Below are 24512 nucleotides of genomic sequence, written 5' to 3'. Positions count from 1 at the left end.
AGTGCATTACCGCCACCCTCCGGATGTGAATAATATTTTTATTAAAGCTAAAAAGTGAGCTTCCTGTGCTATATACACTACCCTCACATAGAGATAGATAAATAGATTAAAACATGTTTCAAACTGAACTGTGACTTCAGAAAAAAACAATTTCCACTCCATGTTGATGACCCTTTAAAACAAAAATTAGTATGGTTAGATTAAAATTAATAAAAAATTCCAGCAGCAGTGTACAGATTTGAGATAAAATATAAAATAATTTAAAAAGTAAATAATGGAGGTATAAATGGAAATAAAATAGAAAATATAACAATAGGAATACAAATAAAAAGTAACAATAAGAATAAAAATATAACAGTGACAATAAGAATACATGTATAACAAGAGAAATTAGACAGTAGTGGCCATGTTATGAAGAGATAAAAAATGTAGAAAAATGGTAATTACCGGTATGTCAATTATAGGAAAGATGTGATGTGTATATTGCACTTTAAAAAAAAAATATATATATATATATATATATATATATATATATATATATATATATATATATATATATATATATATATATATACATATATATATATATATATATATATATATATATATATATATATATATATATATATATATATATATATATATATATATATACATATATATATATATACATATATATATATATATATATATATATATATATATATATATATATATATATATATATATATATATATATATATATATATATATATATTTTTTTTTTAAAGTGCAATATACACATCACATCTTTCCTATAATTGACATACCGGTAATTACCATTTTTCTACATTTTTTATCTCTTCATAACATGGCCACTACTGTCTAATTTCTCTTGTTATACATGTATTCTTATTGTTCTTAATTACCGGTATGTCAATTATAGGAAAGATGTGATGTGTATATTGCACTTTAAAAAAAAAATATATATATATATATATATATATATATATATATATATATATATATATATATATATATATATATATATATATATATATATATATATATATATATATATATATATATATATATATATATATATATATATATATATATATATACATATATATATATATACATATATATATATATATATATATATATATATATCAGATGTGGCCCCGCCACTTTATTTTATTTGGCCCTTGAAAGCCTGCAAATAATATGTATCAATAAAGTACTGTAACTTTTCTTACTAAATTTATTCTTTCTTAAAACAATATATGTACTCCATGTAATCGCAAATTATGTTAACTTAAATATTGTCTAATTATGCAAAGATATATTGTCGAACATTCAAACCATTTTTTAAAAAAGAAATACATACTAATAATAACGATTTCAAAGCAAGTTTTAGGGCTATATAAATAAACATTGATTGATTGATTGATTGAAGTTATCCATCAAATTGTGCAATGCAAAAGAAGCAAAAGATTTCATGGTAAAATTGTGAAATTTACTTTGGTTTCCACAGCATTTTTCTGTAAATGAAAACAACTGCACTTTTTTACTGTAATAAACTGTGGTGCTGTTTTGGCATTTACAGTAATACACTGAAAAAATCTACAGTTGTTGATTTGCGGTAAAAAAAAAAAAAAACGAAAAAATTCAAAAAACAACAAACAAACTGGCAGCTCAGGTGCCACGATTTTACTGTAAAATTGCAGTTTTTTTTACTTACAGTAAAAAAAAAAAAAAAGGAAAATTTACAGTAAAATTCTGGCAACGGTCTTTTTTTCTTTTACCATAAAAACAGCAGTACTGTTTCTCCATTTCAAGTAATATACACTAAATTTTGAGGTGTAATTATTGCAACATACTTTTTTTTAACATTTTAGTTTAAAACAAATCTACCAATAAAATGCATTAAAAAGTGTGTAATAATAGTATTCACTGTTAGAAGCGGCGCTCTGGGGCCAAATATAAGTGCGATGTTGTGGCCCTCAGTGCAAACGACTTTGACACCTCTGCTCAATTCCTTTGCTCAGCATGTTTACATTTTATCAGCCGATCGCAAGCTTTTCTTCTTCGTCTTTTGAATACTTTTAGATGTTCACAATGGACAACACCGCCACCTAGTGGTTGGTGTTTAATAATGCAAGGAACGTTATTGCCATACCAGCAGACAAGGTGGCAAATTGTATTCATACTTTATTGGAAATCATTCGAATAAATTGTATGTCTGAAAGCTGAGAAGCACTATTAATTACTATTCATTTGAATATAGAAGTACTAAATTAATGTTTTTATTTATACAATATATACATTAGTGTCAGGTCAACATATATAACTTTTTTAATTCAAACATCACTGCATACTGTACACAAAATGTCCAAATGTGAGGACATCCATTACAACATGTTTCAAACTGAACTGTGACTTCAGAAAAAAAAAAAAAATTCCACTCCATGTTGATGACCCTTTAAAATAAAAATAAGTATGATCTTTTTAAAGATTTGGAAGGATTCATAGATTATAAATAAAATGAAAGAATTCTATATGTAACACAAAAAATGAAGTTAAAGCAAAGAAAAGAGAAGTGACTTTAAAATCCCAAACATCATTTTCCATCAAGTTTGAAAAGCTGGTTTTAATCACTGACCAACACATTCCAAATTGTACAGTGTATATACTTTATAATACCGGGGAATTGCCCTCGTTACCATCAAATCACTTTCGTATTATTTAATACTTAGTTATTCAAAGGTAAAATTACAAGGAGCTGTAGAAATAATATTGGCATTATTAAGGACTTTATCAGTTTTGGTTATTTGCTATGAAAGTGCATTCATTTTATCAAAATATATATATAAATATCTAATTCAAAAATAACCAATGCACATTTTGTTACCATATATCTGTATACATTTGCTTGTACCAGCAAAACTTACGAACTTTGGGCGAGTGTTTTCAATCATTGAATGTGAATGTTGTGTATTAATTATACATTTATGTTGACCTGTGTGAGTGGAATGAGGACTGACCTAAAATGAAACGTTCACAATATCCAACCCCCCTAAATAACAGTTTTAAAGGAAGAAAAAAAACAAAGCAGTGTGTTATGACCTATGTGGGCCTGCAGTATACTCACACATCATTAGCAGGGGGGGAATATCATATAGATTTGCATTAAGTAGAAACTACACTTCCTGTCACATTTCTAGAGTAGAAACTTCGCTTTAATCCCAAATGAATCACTTGATGAACGAGGTGCGGAGGTTGCTAATCTGCATGAAGGAGCTCTACATTGTGTCTGTACATTACACGCCCTGCCCTTTCCTTCGGAACAGAGTTCGCCTACAGGCAGTTTCATCAAACCTGTCACACAGTGAAAACAAAAGCGCGCTCTGTGAGGTCACATGGGTAACAAGTGGTCATCTCGCTCTTCGGGCTCCTCCTCTAAAGGTTCTGTGGCCACTCCCCTGTAGGTAGGGCGCTCCTCTCGATCCCGTGAGCGGCATACAAAGTCGCAACCGTCCTGTAAAGAGAAGGATTAATGGATTCTAATAAAAGTAGGTGATGCCTTGACGTCATCGTCGTGTTGTACTTACGGCCGAGAGATTGCCGACCTCCACCCAGAAGGCATAATTGGGGAACTGGTCCATGCCTTTGGCCCCGACGATGAGCCGCTGGTAGAGGAAACCTCCAACGAGGTAAACAGCCAGTAGACTGAAAGCACTGTAATAAGAGATGACAATCAATGTTTGTACTATATCTTGTCAAGGGACAATAACATAGAACGTAAACGTGTTTATAGTCAGTGTGCAGCTTGTTAGGGATGTGAATCTTACAGCAACTCACGATTCGATTCTTGGGGTGATAATTGGATTCAGAATTGATTCTTGATTCAACACAATTCTTAATTCAAACTCATTCTTGCAATATATTATTTGATATAAAAAATATAATGAAAACCTTTTCAAAACAATTAAATGTTACAAATAGAGATGTCCGATATTATCGGCCGATAAATGCTTTAAAATGTAATTATCGGTATCGGTTTTTTATTATCGGTATCTGTTTTTTTTTGTGTTTTTTTTAAATCAACATAAAAAACACAAGATACACTTACAATTAGTGCACCAACCCAAAAAACCTCCCTACCCCATTTACACTCATTCACACAAAAGGGTTGTTTCTTTCTGTTATTAATATTCTGGTTCCTACATTATATATCAATATATATCAATACAGTCTGCAAGGGATACAGTCCGTAAGCACACATGATTGTGCCTGCTGCTGGTCCACTAATAGTACTAACCTTTAACAGTTAATTTTACTCATTTTCATTAATTACTAGTTTCTATGTAACTGTTTTTATAGTGTTTTAATTTATTTTTTATTCAAGAAAATGTTTGTAATTTATTTATCTTATTTTATCAATTTTTTAAAAAAGGACCTTATCTTCACCATACCTGGTTGTCCAAATTAGGCATAATAATGTGTTAATTCCACGACTGTATATATCGGTATCGGTAATTAAGAGTCGGACAATATCGGAATATCAGGTATCGGTAAAAAAGCCATTATCGGACATCCCTAGTTACAAAGGCTTGTCTTGGCAGCGAGTAAGCACAAAGATGGCCTAATACAGTGGTTCTCAAACTTATATTTTTTACCAAGTACCACGTCAGAAAACATTTGGCTCTCCAAGTACCAACATTATGACTAATATTAAAATACAGTATCATAGTATTTAATTAAAAACAAGGCAGAAGTTTTATTTATAAAGTATATTGTAACATTACTCACAGTTTGAAAACAGGAAAATAAAACTGTTACATTACAATATTGAATTAAGTGATTATTTGCTGTAACACTAAATAGAGCTACCGTACCAAAATTTGAGACTCACTGGCCCTAATAAATGTCTGTGAAAATTGATTCTTAAAAAACATATCCATGAAAATGAGTCAACACAAAGCCATTACTGTCGAAATAGCTGGAGACTTGTGAGTAGCAAGATAATTGTGTCTTGCCTACTGTCAAACATAATGGGCCGTGGATGCATGAGTGCTGCAGGTGCTGCGGTTTAAGAAAGTTTGATCATATAACGCCTAGACTGGCTCACCTGCACTGGCTTCCTGTGCACTTAAGATGTGACTTTAAGGTTTTACCACTTACGTATAAAATAGTAAATGGTCTAGCTCCATCCTATCTTGCTGATTGTATGTCCCGGCAAGAAATCTGCGTTCTAAGAACTCTGGCTTATTAGTGATTCCCAGAGCCCCAAAAAAAGTCTGCGGGCTATATAGTACTCTGGAATGCCCTGCCGGTAACAGTTAGAGATGCTACCTCAGTAGAAGCATTTAAATCCCATCTTAAAACTCATTTGTATGCTCTTGCCTTTAAATAGACCCCCCTTTTAGACCAGTTGATCTGCCGTCTCTTTTCGGCTCTGCCCCCCTAGTTGTTCAAAGTCAGGACCCGGGGTGGACCACTCATCTGTGCATCAGTTGGGGACGTCTCTGCGCTGCTGACTTGTCTCCACTCAAGATGATCCCTTGCTGGCCCCACTATGGACTGGACTCTCACACTATTAACTACATCCACTCGACATCCATTGCACCGGTCACCCAGGGGGGGATCCCCACATCTGCGGTCCCCTCCAAGGTTTCTCATTGCATCTCATTGAGTTTTTTCTTGCCCTGATGTGGGATCTGAGCCGAGGATGTTGTTGTGGCTTGTGCAGCCCTTTGAGACACTTGCCATTAAGGGCTATACAAAAACTTTGATTGATTGATTCATTGAGGGGAAACATGAATTCCAACATGCACTGTGACAATGTGAGCACAACTTGAGAAACTAGGCCACGTGACAGTTTTCCAACATGATATATGGACATCAAACACCCCTTCAAGAGCACCTGTGGGGCATCCTAAAGTGGGTGGAAGGAAGTTGCAAGGTGTCTAACATCCACCAGGTACACCAGTGATGTCATCATGGAGGAGTGGAGGAGGATTCCACTAACAATCTGGGCTGCTCTGGTCAGTCTATGCCCAGGAGGATGAATGCAATGCTATATAACGATGATACTTTGGACATCATTACTGTGAGTTGTACTCACTTATATTGCCAGCTATTCAGAAAATAATGGCTGCGTGTGACTCATTCTTAGTTAGATAATAAATACACACTGCTAAACAAACTGTACATTGACTATTCTAAACTATATCCAAGTTTACTCTAAACATATCCATACTGTGACCAAAGTGTAAGTTGTTTCTCTCATGTTACCCTCAATGAACTGCAGTGCCCTAGTGTCAGAAGCACTCATGTAGCCTCACCACTGTAGACAAGACAAAATTATCTTCCCAATCACTTGTGTTGCCAGCTATTCAGATAATATGTTGACTCGTGGTTAGTGAATAGTAGATCTGAGCTGACATACAAGCAGTATACTGAAAGTACACTACCGTTCAAAAGTTTGGGGTCACATTGAAATGTCCTTATTTTTGAAGGAAAAGCACTGTACTTTTCAATGAAGATAACTTTAAACTAGTCTTAACTTTAAAGAAATACACTCTATACATTGCTAATGTGGTAAATGACTATTTTAGCTGCAAATGTCTGGTTTTTGGTGCAATATCTACATAGGCCCATTTCCAGCAACTATCACTCCAGTGTTCTAATGGTACAATGTGTTTGCTCATTGGCTCAGAAGGCTAATTGATGATTAGAAAACCCTTGTGCAATCATGTTCACACATCTGAAAACAGTTTAGCTCGTTACAGAAGCTACAAAACTGACCTTCCTTTGAGCAGATTGAGTTTCTGGAGCATCACATTTGTGGGGTCAATTAAACGCACAAAATGGCCAGAAAAGGAGAACTTTCATCTGAAACTCGACAGTCTATTCTTGTTCTTAGAAATGAAGGCTATTCCACAAAATTGTTTGGGTGACCCCAAACTTTTGAACGGTAGTGTATATCCAAGTTTACTTTCTATAATATTATCCCTTGAGAAGATACTGAGATGCTGTTTGTCGTGTCTTCCAATTCACTCACATGATGAGTATGATGGAGCCGGCGCTAAGCTTGTATTCAAGAGGTGGACACACGGCACTGGACTCTAGCTTGAACTGGTAGTAGCAGTGCTGCTCCCGTTCCCTGTTCTCCTGAACCACCTCCAGTTGGCCCTAGGAAAGTAGAGGATGAACCAGTATGATACTTGCTGATAAAAAAAAACAGATGAGGGAGGGGATACTGTTTTCACAATGGATATACAGTGGAACCTCAATTTACGAACCCCTCATTGTAGGAACTTTTCAATTTACGAATCAGACCGCATAAAAATATGCTTTGGTGTACGAACCTTGCTCATTCATTCAGTAGAGCAGTGCTGTGCTAATTGCTACTTTGTGTGCGTGTCACACGTTTGTTTTTAGCCTTTTCATAGCATTTTTGAGTTTTGCTAGCTCAATATGAGTCCAAAGAAAGCAAAAGACAAGCAATGTGTGGTGTGAAACATTCAAGAAGTATTAACAGTTTTAGGTTTAATTTTTTATTCTTAATCATCGTAGCGATCTGGCTGTTTAACTTAAGGAGTTTGTGATTTCAAACTGAGGGTGCACAACAGGGCTAGTGACAATGTGTGTGTGTGTCTGTCGGCAGGGCAGCTTCATATGAGGACAGTTCTGCGAGTTGTTTTGTTATTACATAGAATGTTAAACCACCCTTCCCACCTGTAATGTTTGCATGATATACAGCACTTTATACTGTGTTCAAAGTGTACAAATTAGGGATGTAACGATTCGATTTCACAACGATTTGATTAAATATTTGTTGTTGCCGATACGATTCAGGGATGATCTCTTTTTTTTTTTTTTAGAATGATACAATACGATTCAGTACATTTTAGCAAAAAAAAGTCAAGCAGTGTGACTGTGAAATAGTGGACACTGCAAGTGCAGTTTCGTATATTCCTGGTATTTCTTATAAGCGACTTATGTATAAATTAATTGGGGATGCAAACAAACAAACAAACAACAATCAATAGCTAATGCATTCACATCTTATTTAAATAAAGTGCAACCAACACTCCAGATTGAATTAACAAGACGAAACACTTTCTGCTCAAATTTTAAACATTCATGCAATTTTTAAAAAAAAAGTACAGTGTACAACATTTTAACAGTAGATTTACTTGCTAAATCCCCGACCCGACCATACAGTATCGGTTCTCCAACCTGGCGTCGCCGATGACGGACAGCGTCCCAGGTTGTGCAGAAGCATGTACCGTATGCTCCCTGTTTATGGCGTTGGTCCCTTGCTTCCTAATCTCCATAGCCTCCTTCATCCATCTCTTCCATTAATTTAGTTCTCATGAAATGATTTCTCCTTGTGTTCCCCGTGTCGGTGCGTCACGGTAACTTGCACCGCTGTCACTTCCATTGTGTTGGCTGCGTCTTCTGTGGTTTAAAGTTGTGTTGCGGCTTTATAATTGTGTTGTGACGTTTGTATTTGTTGTGGCTTTTGCAATCGTGCTGTAGCTGAAAGTTATGATACTGTAATGCCCGGCAGTGGAGAAGGAGAGACAGTGGAAGATACACTCTCAGCCGCTTTTTTTAACAAGCCCTAACAAACTCAGGTAGTCAAAACACATGTTTAAACACACAGACACCCAAACTCTCGCGGGACTCGGATCACTCGTCTGCCACTTTCGCACACGTCACACACAATAGTACCACCTTTTAAAGCCACACAGACACACATGCCACAGATATTACACTATCGTCTTGTGGGTTTGCGTTTGTTATGACCTTTCTCGACCACTGTAGATATCCGCCATTTTTGTGTTGATGACTTCAGAGACGGAAATATAGACTTAACGTTTAAAACCTTTATTATTACAAGTGCCGTTCTTAAATCCAATGTTTTCCTTTTTCTAGTATCGATAAAATCAATCAATTCCCTTTTAAAACGATCTTGGATCGATACCTATATCTTGGAAGGCAAACTTGCCAAGCACAGATTGATATACTTTAAATTTAGTAATATAAATGTATTTATTACCATTACTATTGATCTATTATTATCGATCAATCGTTACATCCCTCGTACAAACCTTTGCCAAAAATACATATATACAAAATATTTTGTCAAGGCTGGAACCCATTATTCATGTTTAGTGTACTTATTTTCTTTGTTTCAATATATAATTACAAACTTTTCTATTGACCAACCCTGTCCAAGAACCAATTATAGGACAACTGCACTTTTTGGGGAATTTTGCCTATCATTCAGTTCAGTTCAGTTTTAGTTTACTTCTAACATGCATACGACACAATGTAATGCATCACATATTTCCTGTTGTTTCATTACAGCACGTCCGAAAAGGAGTAGGAAGAAACTGAGCATATTTAATCCTACCCCTTTTCATACCATAGCAATTGTATCCCATTTCCTTGTTCTCTGTAACAGAACAGTGAATAAATAAATAATTTACCATAGTAAGTAAACAAATATTAAATACATAAATAATCTTTATTTTAAAAAAATCCTTATGTAAGAACACATATGTCTTTCTTTTTTTAATGCATTGTAATTTGTAATACGTATGTGGGCTCTGTACCGAGGATGTCGTTGTGGCTTGTACAGCCCTTTGAGACACTTGTGATTTAGGGCTATATAAATAAACATTGATTGATTGATTGATTGATAATACAGTATATATTTTTAACATGTAAAGCGACTTTGGGTACTTAGAAAAGCGCTATATAAATCCCAGGTATTATTATTATTATTAAACCGCAAATATTAAGTGGATAACAATGCAGCTAATGAGAGTCATCTATTGCGCCCATAAAGCCCTCTTTAAAAACATCCAAAAACCGCCAACAATGTTCTGACCTACTATTGGTGACATTGTTATTATTAGAGCTTACGCAAACAAACTTATTTTAACCACATCGGGATCAAAGAGAGGCAACAAGTTTATGCAGCTATTAACATACTGAGCAGGTGAGCTTCTGCATCGCCTAGAGGTTGGTAAAAGTTAATTGTACAGTGTATCATGCCTCACACTTGTATAGTAGATGTTGTGTCCATGAACCGAGAAGTTGGTAAACTCTGACATTCAATTTAGACCCGTAGATCGCCATGAATACATGAAAAGACTGTTTGCTCCCACACTTTTTTTTTTTTACCTTTGTGAGGACTATGATTATTTCTTCATCTAAATGGGGAGATACAAACATCCCACTGGTCGGCATCTCAGAGAGCAGACATTGCACAGGAAGTGATTGTTTTATTATGTTTGTCATTTTCGTTTAGCACTTAGCAAAGGTGCTACTTGCTGCATCTGCTTATCACTCAGCTTCCAAAACCTGTAGCTCATCCTCCGTATATCCGCGTTCCAAAATATAAGGTCCTGGATCATCATTTGTCCCAAAGTAATCGTTGTTGGCTCTCATGAAGTCTATGACTACTAACATGGTTAATGGATGTAGTAGTATTTTGTCGAAATAAATAGCAAACATTGTGACGCATCTGTGAAATAAATGTGCTGCCGTAATGCTTAAAATGACCAAAACACATAAATATTACATTTTATAATATATGTGTCTGTTATTACATTAAATGTACACCTACAGTATGTATATAAATTGATGATTGAGGCTACTGGGTGATTTTTAGACTGCTTTATAGGCAGAATAGATCGAATCCCCATTACCTTGATTGTTAGCCAACTATTGCTATCGTTGATTTACAACTTAGAATGTTCGGTCCAAGTCGCTCTCTCTCCCCCAATGTTGATCTCGGCACTCTGTCCCCATATCTCAGCGACTGTGTCACAAACCTGGGGGTAAAGTTCTACTCAGATTTTAAGTACGAAAAACAAATCAGCAGCTTTTATCACCTACGCCAAATAGCGAAAGTGAAACCGTTTTTGTCAGGACCTGATCTTGATAAATTAATCCACGCTTTTACCTCGACTCGTCTTGACTACCGCAATGCCCTGTACGTAGGCATTAGCCAGGCCTCCCTCGCCCGCCTGCAGCTTGTGCAGAACTCTGCTGCTCGTCTGCTAACACAGACCTGCGGGCGTGAGCACATCACCCCTATACTAGCGTCCCTTCACTGGCTCCCTGATACCGAAGTAAATGATAAATAAAAGTACATGTCAAACTACTTCCTTAACGTAAATGACCGCCATAACCACAACACCAAGGGGAGCTCCACTAACCACATTAAACCCAGATTCCGATCTAACAAAGGTCTTAACTCATTCTCTTTCTATATGAATGCGCTCCCAACAGGTATAAAAGAAAGGGCATCTCTATCCTCCTTCAAAACCGCAATAAAAGTACACCTCCAGGCAGCTACAACCCTAAACTAACACCCTCCCCGGATTGTTAATAATCAAATGTAAACAATCAAATGCAGATACTTGTTTTTATGCCTTCTGATCTCTCTCTATCTCTCTCTCTATGTCCACTACTTGCTGTACATATCCTACCAAGTCAGACCTACACTGTTCTAAAATCCATTTCTCTGTTCTCAATTGTTGATGACTGATGATAACAACCAAACCTACGCCCCTCCCCTCCCTCCACACCCCGGATTGTAAATAATGTAAATAATTCAATGTGATTATCTTGTGTGATGACTGTAATATGATGATAGTATATATCTGATAGTATATATCTGTATCATGAATCAATTTAAGTGGACCCCGACTTAAACAAGTTGAAAAACTTATTCGGGTGTTACCATTTAGTGGTCAATTGTAGGGAATATGTACTTCACTGTGCAACCTACTAATAAAAGTCTCAATCAATCCCTGTGCGCTACCGAATCAACTTTAAAATCTTACTATTTCATTTCAAATGTCTAAACAACCTCGCTCCAACATATCTCTCCGACCTCCTTCAGCCTTCGTGCCCGCCCCCCCCGATCCCTAAGATCAGCCGATCAGCTGCTGATGACGGTCCCTGACACAAGGCTGAAGCTTAGAGGTGACAGAGCTTTCGCCGCCGTTGCTCCCAAGCTCTGGAACGACTTACCTTTGAGTGTTAGGCAGGCCTCCTGTCTTCCTGTTTTTAAATCGCTCTTAAAAACACAGTTTTATTCCCTGGCCTTTAACACTCTGTGATCTCCATCCTGCTCTGGCGTCCCATAATGCACCTGCTGTGAACCTGTTTCTCAGTTTTTTTTGTATCTCCTTTGTGTTTGTTCTTTTTTTATCGAGTTGCGTTTGCTCGTTTTTCTTGTTATCTTTTAACTTGCTTATTGTACAGCACTTTGGCTACCCCTGTGGTAAATTGTAAATGTGCTTTATAAATAAAGTTGATTTGATAAAAAAAGAAAGACGTGTGTTCTCGTCTCACACAGGGATTGGGAATGATAGACAAAATTCCAAAAAAGTGCAGTTCCCTATTAAGTTTGTAAATCAAGGTTTCAATGTTTATACTTGGCTTCTGTCCAGCTTGTTTATGCAACATTCTTGTCTTTGTTTTAACTCCACTGACTTACCGATTCCAAATTTCGGTTGCAAAAAATCATTACAAAGGCTTTCCTCTGTTCTTTGGAGCAGTGGGTATCGTATTTTTCTCCATTTCCATAGATCAACCACACATAGTCGCCTGCAAGGGGAGAACAGAATATAACACAGTTCTTAATAGGAATGCACCTGCTTCGGTACATTATTATGACAAGACACGCAGCAACAAACACTAAATATATACTTATGTTGCATGTGAAATGCTAAACTGCTGCTTGTAAATCTGCCATGGCATTGTCATGCTAATAAAATTACTTTGCTGTTGGAGGAAGTATTTTGCATCATTTATCATGACAGGATGTTCTCTAATCAAATTACAGGAACTGAAGAAATGCAGCCCCGTTGGTGACATTGGTTAACATCACAGCATTTCATAGCAAGTCTTCGCAGTTTGTATGGAATGATCTTGTAACAGTCCATAACGCCATAATTGCTTTTCTGTCTATATTTACTTACTTCCTCCAATGACCTCTGTTGCGTTGTACAAGCCAACCACGGTTATCTTCGGTCCCGTCTTCTGGTTTTCCACCTGAATGACACCGGCTCCTGGGACGCCTCCTGCGTCGCCGCACAGCTGGAACGCGTACGAGTACTTTGCCTCTCCAATCTGCATCTCTGCCGTGAAGCTATCAACAACGTAGAGAAGAAGACACGCTCTGGTAACGAACATACTAACGTCAACGGCTGTGTCTCATACTTCTTGCGGGTGAGCGGCTCTATTCGCCGCAGGACCTTCCGTTCGGACTCAGACTCAAAGACGAGTTTGCAGTTCTTGGTGCCGTCATCGGCGTGAGTCCCACTGCCTCGCAGGAAAAGCTGAACTACCAACGTCCAAACCAGGAGAGATCCTCGACTGGGATAGGTTAACACCTGCCAGAGACATTGTTGCATTACGTTATTAATAGAGATGTCCGATAATATCGGGCTGCCGATATTATCGGCCGATAAATGCTTCAAAATGTAATATCGGAAATTATCGGTATCGGTTTGGAAATTATCGGTATCGGTTTCAAAAAGTAAAATGTATGTCTTTTTAAAACGCCGCTGTACGTAGTGGTACACGGACGTAGGGAGAAGTACAGAGCGCCATTAAACCTTAAAGGCACTGCCTTTGCGTGCCGGCCCAATCACATGATACCTACGGCTTTTCACGCACACAAGTGAATGCAAAGCATACTTGATCAACAGCCATACAGGTCACACTGAGGGTGAGGTATAAACTACTTTAACACTGTTACAAATATGCGGCACATTGTGAGCCCACACCAAACAAGAATGACAAACACATTTCGGGAGAACATCCGCACCGTAACACAACATAAACACAACAGAACAAATACCCAGAACCCCTTGCAGCACTAACTCTTCCGGTACGCTACAATATACACCCCTCGCTACCTCCTATCCCCTCCCCAACCCCGCCCACCTCAACCTCCTCATGCTCTCTCAGGGAGAGCATGTACCAAATTCCAGGCTGCTGTTTTGAGGCATGTTTAAAAAAAAAGCACTTTGTGACTTCAATAATAAATATGGCAGTGCCATGTTGGCATTTTTTTTCCATACCTTGAGTTGATTTATTTTGGAAAACCTTGTTACATTGTTTAATAAATCCATCAGGGCATCACAAGAAAATTAGGCATAATAATGTGTTAATTCCACGACTTTATATATCGTATCGGTTGATATCGGAATCGTAATTAAGAGTTGGACAATATCGTCATATCGGCAAAAAAGCCATTATCGGTAGGGATGTCCGATAATGGCTTTTTGCCAATATCCGATATTGACCAAACCCTTAATTACCGATACCGATATCAACCGACACCGATATATACAGTCGTGGAATTAACACATTATTATGCCTAATTTGGACAACCAGGTATGGTGAAGATAAGGTCCTTTAAAAAAAAAAAAAAAAAAAAAATAAGATAAATAAATTAAAAACATTTCTTGAATAAAAAAGAAAGTAAAACAATATAAAAACAGTTACATAGAAACTAGTAATGAATGAAAATGAGTAAAATTAACTGTTAAAGATTAGTACTATTAGTGGACCAGCAGCATGCACAATCATGTGTGCTTACGGACTGTTTCCCTTGCAGACTGTATTGATATATATTGATATATAATGTAGGAACCAGAATATTAATAACAGAAAGAAACAACCCTTTTGTGTGAATGAGTGTAAATGGGGGAGGGAGGTTTTTTGGGTTGGTGCACTAATTGTAAGTGTATCTTGTGTTTTTTATGTTGATTTAATAAAAAAAACTAAACAAAAACAAAAAACCGATACCGATAATAAAAAAAAACGATACCGATAATTTCCGATATTACATTTTAAAGCATGTATCGATATTATCGGACATCTCTAGTTATTAATACAAGTGAATGATGATAATACACTGGAATGATTGTTTATTGTGGTCCATAAATGTCATTGTTTAATAGGTTGTAATGTAAATAATGGTTGTTCGATGTCAAATTACACTGATATCGAGGTTTTTTTTTGTCTAAATCAGTGGTTCTTAACCTGGGTTCGATCGAACCCTAGGGATTCGGTGAGTCGGTCTCAGGGGTTCGGCGGAGGTCAAGACACACTCGACTCATCGTGTAAATAAAAACTTCTCCCTATCGGCGTATTAGGGATACGGCAACAGCAGAAGTCACACTGATTTGCAGGTGTGTAATTTGTTTTGAGTTTATGCACTGTGTTGGTTTTGTTCTTTAAACAAGGTGATGTTCATGCACGGTTCATTTTGTGCACCAGTAATAAAACATGGTAACACTTTAGTATGGGGAACATATTCACCATTAATTAGTTGCTTATCAACATGCAAATTAGTAACATATTGGCTCTTAACTAGTCATTATTCAGTACTTATTAATGCCCTATTCGGCATGGCCTTAATATAACCGTAACCCTAACCAAATAACTCTAAATTAAGTCTTTGTTACTTAGAATATGTTCCCCTAGTGTCCAAAAAACTCTAAATTAAGTCTTTGTTAGTTAGAATATGTTCCCCATACTAAAGTGTTACCAAAAACATATAACTTTGTCTTGAATGTGAAAAAAAAACCCATTGTATTTTTCACTAAAGAAGGGTTCGGTGAATGCGCATATGAAACTGGTGGGGTTCGGTACCTCCAACAAGGTTAAGAACCACTGCTCTAAATACTCTAGTGCCCCCAATTCCCATGGGTAATGTATTATTCAACATAGTGAAATATGTAAACATATGCAAAATACATGCTAAATATAGTATGCATTGCATTTTACTCTATTTGTTCATGTACTTGACTACAAGTAGAATCAACTTTTGAAGCAAACCGTAAAGAGGTCAGAAAACACAACAATGCTGTGAACGTACCTGCATTATTTCTGCTTTAATAGCGATTGAGAAGTTAGCTGACAGCAGCACAAGTGATGCAGCGAGCCTCCTTGTGCCAGAGCCACTTCCTGGTTGACTTTAGCAAAAAAATAAATAAAAAAAATAAAAAAAGAGTTCTGAGTCTAATTTTCCCCTAAATTATACAAACAAATACATATTTATACCAGCCTTCAAACGACTAGGCTGCCGTTTCTTTACGACGACGCTCTTTTTCGTCGGAGAAGTGTCTTAGACGCGACCTGATACGAGCAGGAGTGGAGGAGTTCCAAAGTGCGGAAGTGAAACTAAACGAGCCATCACGTGACCACAGCGTCCAATGAGAAGCGCGAGATTCCGCTACGTGACGTCAGCTGACCGGAAGCGTCTCTGCAACGAATGAAAAAAAAACCGTAGACTCTGGGAAATGAATAGTAAGTGTTTTGTGTTTTTTTGACTTTTGAACAACATACACTATAAATGGCTATAACCATGTTAATGTTATTATTATAAACAACAATTCAATAAGGCCAGTATAGTTAATTTTAAAATTAATATAAAACAACATGCAAGGCAGCTCCCGCCATCAGTGTGTGAATGTGTGTGTGAATGGATGAATGTGGAAATAGTGTCAAAGCGCTTTGAGTACCTTGAAGGTAGAAAAGCGCTATACAAGTATAACCCATTTATTTATCATTTATAACATAGTTGCCAACCATATTGCAAATTGTTAACCAGGGGTGACGTCAAACTCATTTTAGCTCAGGGCCTGTGTCACGCCAAATTTCTTCCCTCTACAAAAACCTTCCCTCCCCCATTTACTTCCGGGGCTGCGTCCAATAAAATCACAAAGTTGCCGGGGGTCCTTAACCGGCACGCGACTGTCCTGTTTCGCGCCTGTACAAAAAAAACAACAATAATCAATTTCTTCAGATTCCAGCAGCTGTCAAAGACGAAGTATCCTTCCAGCGACGGGCAGTCAAAGCTGAAGTGCTATCGATCGCTGTCAATGACGTAAGAGGAAACATGACCACGGAAGTAAATGGGGGAGGGAAGGTTTTTGTAGAGGGAAGAAATTTGGCGTGACAGCTGCGTGGAGGAAAATCTGTGCACACGCGGGCAGGACTATTAAAATCATGGCATTAAAACTAAAAAAAGACAACTTTAGATTGTTTTTTTTGTCTTACTTTGGCCAAACATAGAAGAAACAAATTCTGAAAATATTACAATCATTATCATCCATCCATCCATCTATTTTCTACCGCTTGTCCCTTTCGGGGTTGCGGGGGGTGCTGGAGCCTATCTCAGCTGCATTCGGGCGGAAGGCGGGGTACACCCTGGACAAGTCGCCACCTCATCACAGGGCCACTATTAAAATCATGGCATTAAAACTAAAAAAAGACAACTTTAGATTGTTTTCTTTGTCTTACTTTGGCCAAACATAGAAGAAACAAATTCTGAAAATATTACAATCATCATCATCATCCATCCATCCATTTTCTACCGTTTTTCCCTTTCGGGGTGGCGGGGGATGCTGGAGCCTATCTCAGCTACATTCGGGCGGAAGGCAGGGTACGCCCTGGACAAGTCGCCACCTCATCACAGGGCCAACACAGATAGACAGACAACATTCAAAATCACACACTAGGGCCAATTTTCATAAAAAATTTTTTATTCCTTTCATGAAAATGCATATATACAAGCCACGTACATTTCACACTTTCATTGTTTTTTTTGTTTCTTATACATTTCCATGATCAGAAAGCAGCAGATGGAAGAATAATATTCTTATAATTATCTGCCCCCTTTTTTAACAAAAAATATTTCAAATTACTTTATCACTGTTCCCTCCACCAACACCCGAACTCCAACATACTTTTTAATTTTCGTTTAAGCATTTTTCAAATGACACGTCCAATCAAAATAAAAAATCAGTTTGATATAATGCCCATCCATCCATTTTCTACCGCTTGTCCCGTTAGGGGTCGCGGGGGATGCTGGAGCCTATCTCAGCTACATTCGGGCGGAAGGCGGTGTACACCCTGGACAAGTCGCCACCTCATCGCAGGGCCAACACAGATAGACAGACAACATTCACACTCACATTCATTCACTAGGGTCAATTTTCATCATTTTTTTTTATTCCTTTCATTCATCCATCCATTTTCTACCGCTTATCCCTTTCGGGGTCGCGGGGATGCTGAAGCCTATCTCAGCTACAATCTGACCGAAGGCGGGGACGGGGTACACCCTGGACAAGTCACCACCTCACCTCAGATAGACAGACAACATTCACACTCACAATCACACACTAGGGCCAATTTTCATCTTTTTTTTAAATTCCTTTCATGAAAATGCATATATACAAGCCACGTACATTTCCACTTTCATTGTTTTTTTTGTTTCTTATACATTTCTATGATCAGAAAGGAGCAAATGGAAGAATAATATTCTTATAATTATCTGGCCCCTTTTTTAACACAAATTATTTTAGATGACTTTATCACTGTTCCCTCCACCAACACCCGAACTCCAATATACTTTAAAATTTTTGTGTAAGCATTTTCACAATGACACGTCCAATTAGAATCAAAATTCAGTTTGATATAATGGCAGTTGTAGCTTTTTGTAACTATTTTTAAATTCAAAAATATTCTTGCAACTTTTTAAGTCTTTCTTTAGAGAATTCCCATGCTTTCACACCAGCAACAGACAAGCACATTTGTTTCAAATTGGTTCGCGCTCTTGGATGTTTTAAAATCATACGGCCTTCTGTGATTCTCATCTTCAGACGTGAACACGAATAACTTTTGTAAGTCCTTCGGAAGAACTTTATTTCTAGCTTTGAACATCACTAATAGAGTATGCAATTCTACAATGTCTTTTAGTTTTAATAATCCTGACCTAATGAAGTGTGGATTTGTGTGGTCTCTATATCCTACTTTACAAATAATACGAATTGCTCTTTTCTGTAAAATAAATAAAGACATTATGTTGCTGTGATATGTATTTCCCCATATTTTTGCAAAATAATTGAAATAAAGTAGAATATTTGAGCAATATAACATTCTCATTGTATTATACGGGAAACTGTATTTACCGGTAACCTTGTTCAAAATAAATACGCTTTTAGATACCTTATTTTTCACATGCAATATATGAGCTTTCCATGTCAACTTTTCATCTAGGATGACCCCAAGAAATCTGATTTCAGACACCTTCTCAATTTTCACATTGTTTATGGATAAACTAACTTCTACCTTTCTTTTATAACTGAATACCATAAATGTAGTCTTTTCCGAATTTAAAGATAATTTATTCACATCAAACCACAATTTTAGTTTAACCATTTCCTCTTCAATATCAGCTAAGATTTTCAAGTCATCTCCTGAACAGTATAAAAATATAGAAAAAAATACCAGCAGCGGTAAAGTTTAGATCCATGAAGGAAAGAAGAAAGTGAATGAATGTTTATAACTAAACACATTTGCATATGCATAAAAATATGTTTTCTTTTGTGTTTTTTTTTTCATGAATTAAGTAACGTTTATGACAACCTTTTTCCAAAACACAATATAGAATGTGAGATATAACAGAATAATGCATACATTTATCATTTGTTTTCAAAACGCTTACAAAAAAGTGCGACCCCAAAAATGTACTGTGGGACCCCATTTTTATGACTTGATGCGGTCCCTGGGACCCCATTTTGAAAATTCCTAGCGCCAACACTGATGGAGTATTGGTGCGTGCAAAACAGCAGCAGGCTGCTGTGGCCTGCGGGCCAGTTCTAATACTAATCAAATATCATCCCGGGGGCCATAGATCATTCATTGGCGGGCAGGATCGGCCTTGACTTTGACACAGAGGGTCTAAAGCAGGGGTCCCCAAACTACGGCCCGCGGGCCGGATCCGGCCCGCCAGAGTCCAAAATCAGGCCCACGGGAAGTCCCAAGTATTGAAGAAAAAAAAAAAATCTTATTTTTTTCTGTCTTTTCTTATCCACTTTGTACCGCTTGCTACTCACTGTGTCTCCTAGCCGCTCAGGCAAATCATATTGTCTAAAAATGCATTTTCTCATCGATAACGTGACATCATCGCGCATGCGGAAAGTGCGCTATATATATCTAATATATATATATATATATATATATATATATATATATATATATATATATATATATATATATATATATATATATATATATATATATATATATATATATATATATATTTAATATATATATATATATATATATATATATATATATATATATATATCAAATATATATATATATATAAAAAAAAAATATATATATATATATATATATACACAGCCCGGTCCCCGGCCAAATCGCGACCTTTAACTAACTTTAATAACTTCATGTCATTAAAGATAGTTTATTTCAACAGAAAACATGCTTTACTGGATATATTCTCTCTCGGTAATTGCAATTTTGCATTATATAGCACTACCTTTTGTCATATAATTATAATAATAATAATACATTTTATTTGGTATAGCGCTTTTCAGAGTACTCAAAGACGCTTTACAGGATAAAAAATTAAAATATAAAACAGTACAAAGTAATAATATAAAATACAGGAAATATAAAAGCAGTACATTGTAAAATACATAATAATACTGGACATTTACAAAACAGGACATTACAAGACACAGAACACTAATCACAGGTTAAAATCACAGGTTAAAACCAGTGATTAGTGTTCTGTGTCTTGTAATGTCCTGTCTTGTAAATGTCCAGTATTATTTTTGTATTTTACAATGTACTGCTTTTATATTTCCTGTATTTTATATTACTACTTTGAACTGTTTTATATTTTAATTTTTTATCCTGTAAAGTGTCTTTGAGTACTCTGATAAGCGCTATACCAAATAAAATGTATTATTATTATTATTATTATTATTATATAACAAAAGGTAGTGCCATATAATGCAAAATTGCAATTACCGAGAGAGAATATATCCAGAAAAGCATGTTTTCTGTTGAAATAAACTATCTTTAATGACATGAAGTTATTAAAGTTAGTTAAAGGTCGCAATTTTCCACATGTTCACATGACAATATAACAAATGGCAACGTCATCGTTTAATAGGTTGTAATGTAAATCATGGTTGTTTGATGTCAAATTTCACTGACATCAAGATTTTTTTTGTCTAAATACTCTAATCCACAGGCGTTAAACTCAAGACCCTGCCTTGACTTTGACACCCCTGTCCTAATGCAATTGTCCGCTATCAAAATAAGAACATCAAGATTGGGATGATAAGCAAATACACCTCGATTGCAAAACAAGATTGGACCCCTTTATGTTCTTGTGCAAATCTTGAAAGGGCACTGCAGGTTTTGTATTTCATCCCTGATCATTGTTGTCCTGATCAAGCGTCTGTCTGACCCATCTCTGTATAAAGGGCTTAGTTTGCATTACAGTACGTTGTTCCCATACTAAAATTACCATACGAGCCCCCTGTCTGGATGCATTTCCTCGGAGGGGGAATGCTGCTAAAAATGGCCTGTTTCCCAATGCAGTGTGCAAAGCTCCTGTTTGGCGGGCTGAGGAATGAGGAATGTACAGTGGATTTGACAAATTTATGAGCGCAAAGAATTAAACAAACACGAGCCTGCCAAAATAAACATATAAACATAATGGTTCGTATCACCCGAAGTTTCTTGCATTATTGCTCCCCCCCCCCTCGCGACCCCAAAAGGGACAAGTGGTAGAAAATGGATGGATGGATGGATGCATGGTCCATATAAAATAAATTCAAACAAATTTCTCATTATGTAAAAGCGCTTTGAGTCACTAGAGAAAAAGCACTATATAAATATAATTCACTTCACTTCACTTCATTCTCCTCTTTTTTTGTTTTAGGACCTTTTCACCCCTCCCCCAGCCTTCCTTTCGATGATCACCTCACCTGGCTGTGTGAGTGTGTGTGAGTGTGTGAGCGTGTGTGCGTGTGTCTGTTGTGCAGCCACACCCGGCTACTCTGTATCAACCAATCAGCTGCTCCAAGAGGGAAAAAACAGCAAAGAGGTGTACTTCCTGTGTTTGGTGAGAGAAGAATGGGGCAGGATCAGTCTTCAGCCAGCGACCAGTTTTGTTCCAGGGGGTTTCACACTGCAGCCTGGCAAGTGAATGGGGAGGGAATAAGAGTGGACAAGACCGTACAGACTTTTTTTTTTTTGCTTGATTTATGAGAGAGCTGTTCAGTGAGAGCACTTTTTTTTTTTTTAGAGGACAACAAGGCACAGGGGGGGGGGGGTGAGAGAGGAGGACAAGGAGGAGGGGAGAAGATAAGTGTCAATCTGTTGAGACTTGCTTGGGAATTTGCAGAAGGAGGTTGGAGAGCAGCGAAAGCGAAGAGATCTCAGGCGTAGACATTCATCTTTTTCCACTGGCGATGGTTTCATTTTGAAACATTGGGAATGTAGCAATATGTCACCTTTGGACAAAGCAGGGAATGCATACTTGTGTGTTGTGCAATCTCATGCTTGAGAGCTGAGCTGGACAAGAAGGAGGGAGAGAGAGAGAGAGATCAGCTCTCCCCCACAACTTCACATTCAGGTGAGTGACTTCGCTCTCTCGCACATAAATACTCTGTCAGTGTTTTGTTCTTTCTGCAGTGTTATGTTGTGACTTATGTGTTAAATGCCGTGCCTATGTGCAACAGGCCCCTGCTTTCTCAAAGGCCTCCTTTTGGTACGCTGTGCTTTGCAGGTTTGTGCGGCATTCTTAGCAAACTGCAGGAGGGTGTCACCTTTTCTGTGTCTTCGCTTTCTTGCACTTTTAACTTTAGGCGGATTGGATTAAGCCTGGGGTGTCCAAAGTGCGGCCCGCAGCTCGTTGTCTATCGGCCCGCAACACCTTCTAGACCAGGGGTGTCGAACGTACGGCCTGAGAGCCTGATCAGGCCCACGAACAGGTTTTATCCGGCCAGCAGGATGAGTTTGCTAAGTATAAAAATTAACCTGAAATTTTTGAATGAAAGAAACAGCCACTGGATGTCGCAATAGCAATTCTTTGTATATTTGTATCTTGTAGATGATGCTACATATGTACAAAATAAACCACATGATGTTAGGACATCAGTCGAGGAAAATTATCAAACTACATAAATAACATCCTGTAATTTGATTTTGATTTTTTTTTTTTATCTTGATAGATTGAAAATTAACACCAATGAGTTGACTGATGAACATTATCACATAATTCATTCAGAAAATATGAATAACGACAAATAAAGATAGAATACTATTAACCGCAACATGCAAGTGTAAAAAACAACAACATTATTACTTGTACAATTTCAGAATGTGCTTGTTCTATTTTTGAACAAAGAAAATAACCTGAAGTTGTCTTTATTTTTAAGTTATCGTGCCGTGATTTTACCAGTCCGGCCCACTTGGGAGTAGATTTTTCTCCATGTGGCCCCCGATCTAAAATGAGTTTGACACCCCTGTTCTAGACAAAATAAACATGTCCTGAATTAGAACATTACACACAAAAAAACCCCCAGATATGGCCCAATTCACATCCCGAAAAATGGGGCCCAAAAACCAAAATGGCTGAACCCGGCATGAGGGTTTTTTTGCAATTAATATTAGTCATAAATAATAAGAAGAAAGCGGTTAAATTAGACAAGTGGTTCTCAAACTTCTTTCACCATGACCACCTCAGCAAAAACTTGGCTGTCCAAGTACCACCACGATGACGAACAATAAACTACAGTAGCGTACTAGGTCTAAGTATTCATTAAAATAATCAACTGTCACATTACCCACAGTTTGAACTGTAAACCGTGTTTGAATTAGGGTTGTACGGTATGCCGGTATTAGCATAGTACAGCGATACTAAAGAATCATATTCGGTACTATACCGCCTCTGAAAAGTACCGGTCCCCCACCCCCTAAATCATTAATCCTCGCCTCCATGGTGACAAATAAATACGTTTCTTACAAGTATCATCCCTGCAGGACGAGGAATAGCTAAACATGCTTCACTACACACCATAGGTCACTGGCGTCAAAATGTAAACAAACACCATGGGTGGATCTACACCTGACATCCACTGTAATGATACCAACTACAGTAGCGTATCTAGTCGATACTACGAGGATTACGTCGATATTTTTTGGCATCACAACATCTTCTTTCGTTTTAAAAAAAGGTATATTATGTTTATAAATTTAGGAAATATGTCCCTGGACACATGAAGACTTTGTATATGACCAATGTATGATCCTGTAAGACTTGGTATAGGATTGATACCCAAATTGGTAGTATCATTCAAAACTAATGTAAATTATCAAACAACAGAAGAATAAGTGATTATTACATTTTAACAGAAGAGTAGATAGAACATGTTAAAAGAGAAAGTAAGCAGATATTAACAGTAAATGAACAAGTAGATTAATAATTCATTTTCTACCACTTGTCCCTAATAATTTTGACAAACTAATAGAATGATAAATGACACAACATGTTACTGCATATGTCAGCAGCTAAATTAGGAGCCTTTGTTTGCTAACTTACTAATAAAAGACAAGTTGTCTTGTATGTTCACTATTGTATGTAA

At 36.9% G+C, this 24512-nt stretch overlaps 2 protein-coding genes across 4 annotated transcripts in view; one reads left to right on the top strand and one right to left on the bottom strand.

Annotated features, from left to right (window-relative positions):
• Positions 1-2227: 2227 nt before the first annotated feature.
• m6pr (mannose-6-phosphate receptor (cation dependent)) lies at positions 2228-16181 on the bottom strand. Its single transcript, XM_062063772.1, has 8 exons — positions 16099-16181; positions 15914-16010; positions 13243-13415; positions 13002-13171; positions 12518-12627; positions 7049-7179; positions 3594-3720; positions 2228-3520 (listed from the first exon to the last, which is right to left on the bottom strand). The coding sequence occupies exons 2-8, from the start codon at positions 15917-15919 to the stop codon at positions 3398-3400; spliced, it is 840 nt and encodes a 279-aa protein (XP_061919756.1). The 5' UTR covers positions 15920-16010; positions 16099-16181; the 3' UTR covers positions 2228-3397.
• A 95-nt stretch (positions 16182-16276) lies between these two features.
• arhgef5 (Rho guanine nucleotide exchange factor (GEF) 5) overlaps positions 16277-24512 on the top strand; it is a 43185-nt gene continuing 34949 nt past the window's right edge. For 2 of the 3 annotated variants that reach the window (XM_062063768.1, XM_062063765.1), the window contains exon 1: positions 22548-22654. In XM_062063768.1, the coding sequence (XP_061919752.1) occupies positions 22586-22654 (69 nt within the window). In that variant the 5' untranslated portion in view covers positions 22548-22585. Of the gene's footprint in view, positions 16345-21805; positions 22502-22547; positions 22655-24512 lie in introns of those variants that run through there. The other variant, XM_062063767.1, reaches the window with a different exon arrangement.

The sequence above is a fragment of the Entelurus aequoreus genome, linkage group LG11, assembly GCF_033978785.1.
Source record: "Entelurus aequoreus isolate RoL-2023_Sb linkage group LG11, RoL_Eaeq_v1.1, whole genome shotgun sequence".
NCBI lineage: Eukaryota > Metazoa > Chordata > Actinopteri > Syngnathiformes > Syngnathidae > Entelurus > Entelurus aequoreus.
The sequence above is the reverse complement of the archived record's forward strand: the minus strand, read 5'-3'. Positions and strand labels throughout refer to the sequence as shown.

Coding starts and splice junctions, on each gene's coding strand:
- m6pr (XM_062063772.1), bottom strand. Junction 13,172..13,242: donor GAGCCGCTCACCCGCAAGAA/GTATGAGACACA, acceptor CGTTGTTGATAG/CTTCACGGCAGAGATGCAGA. Junction 7,180..12,517: donor GCAACCGAAATTTGGAATCG/GTAAGTCAGTGG, acceptor CTACTTTCCTAG/GGCCAACTGGAGGTGGTTCA.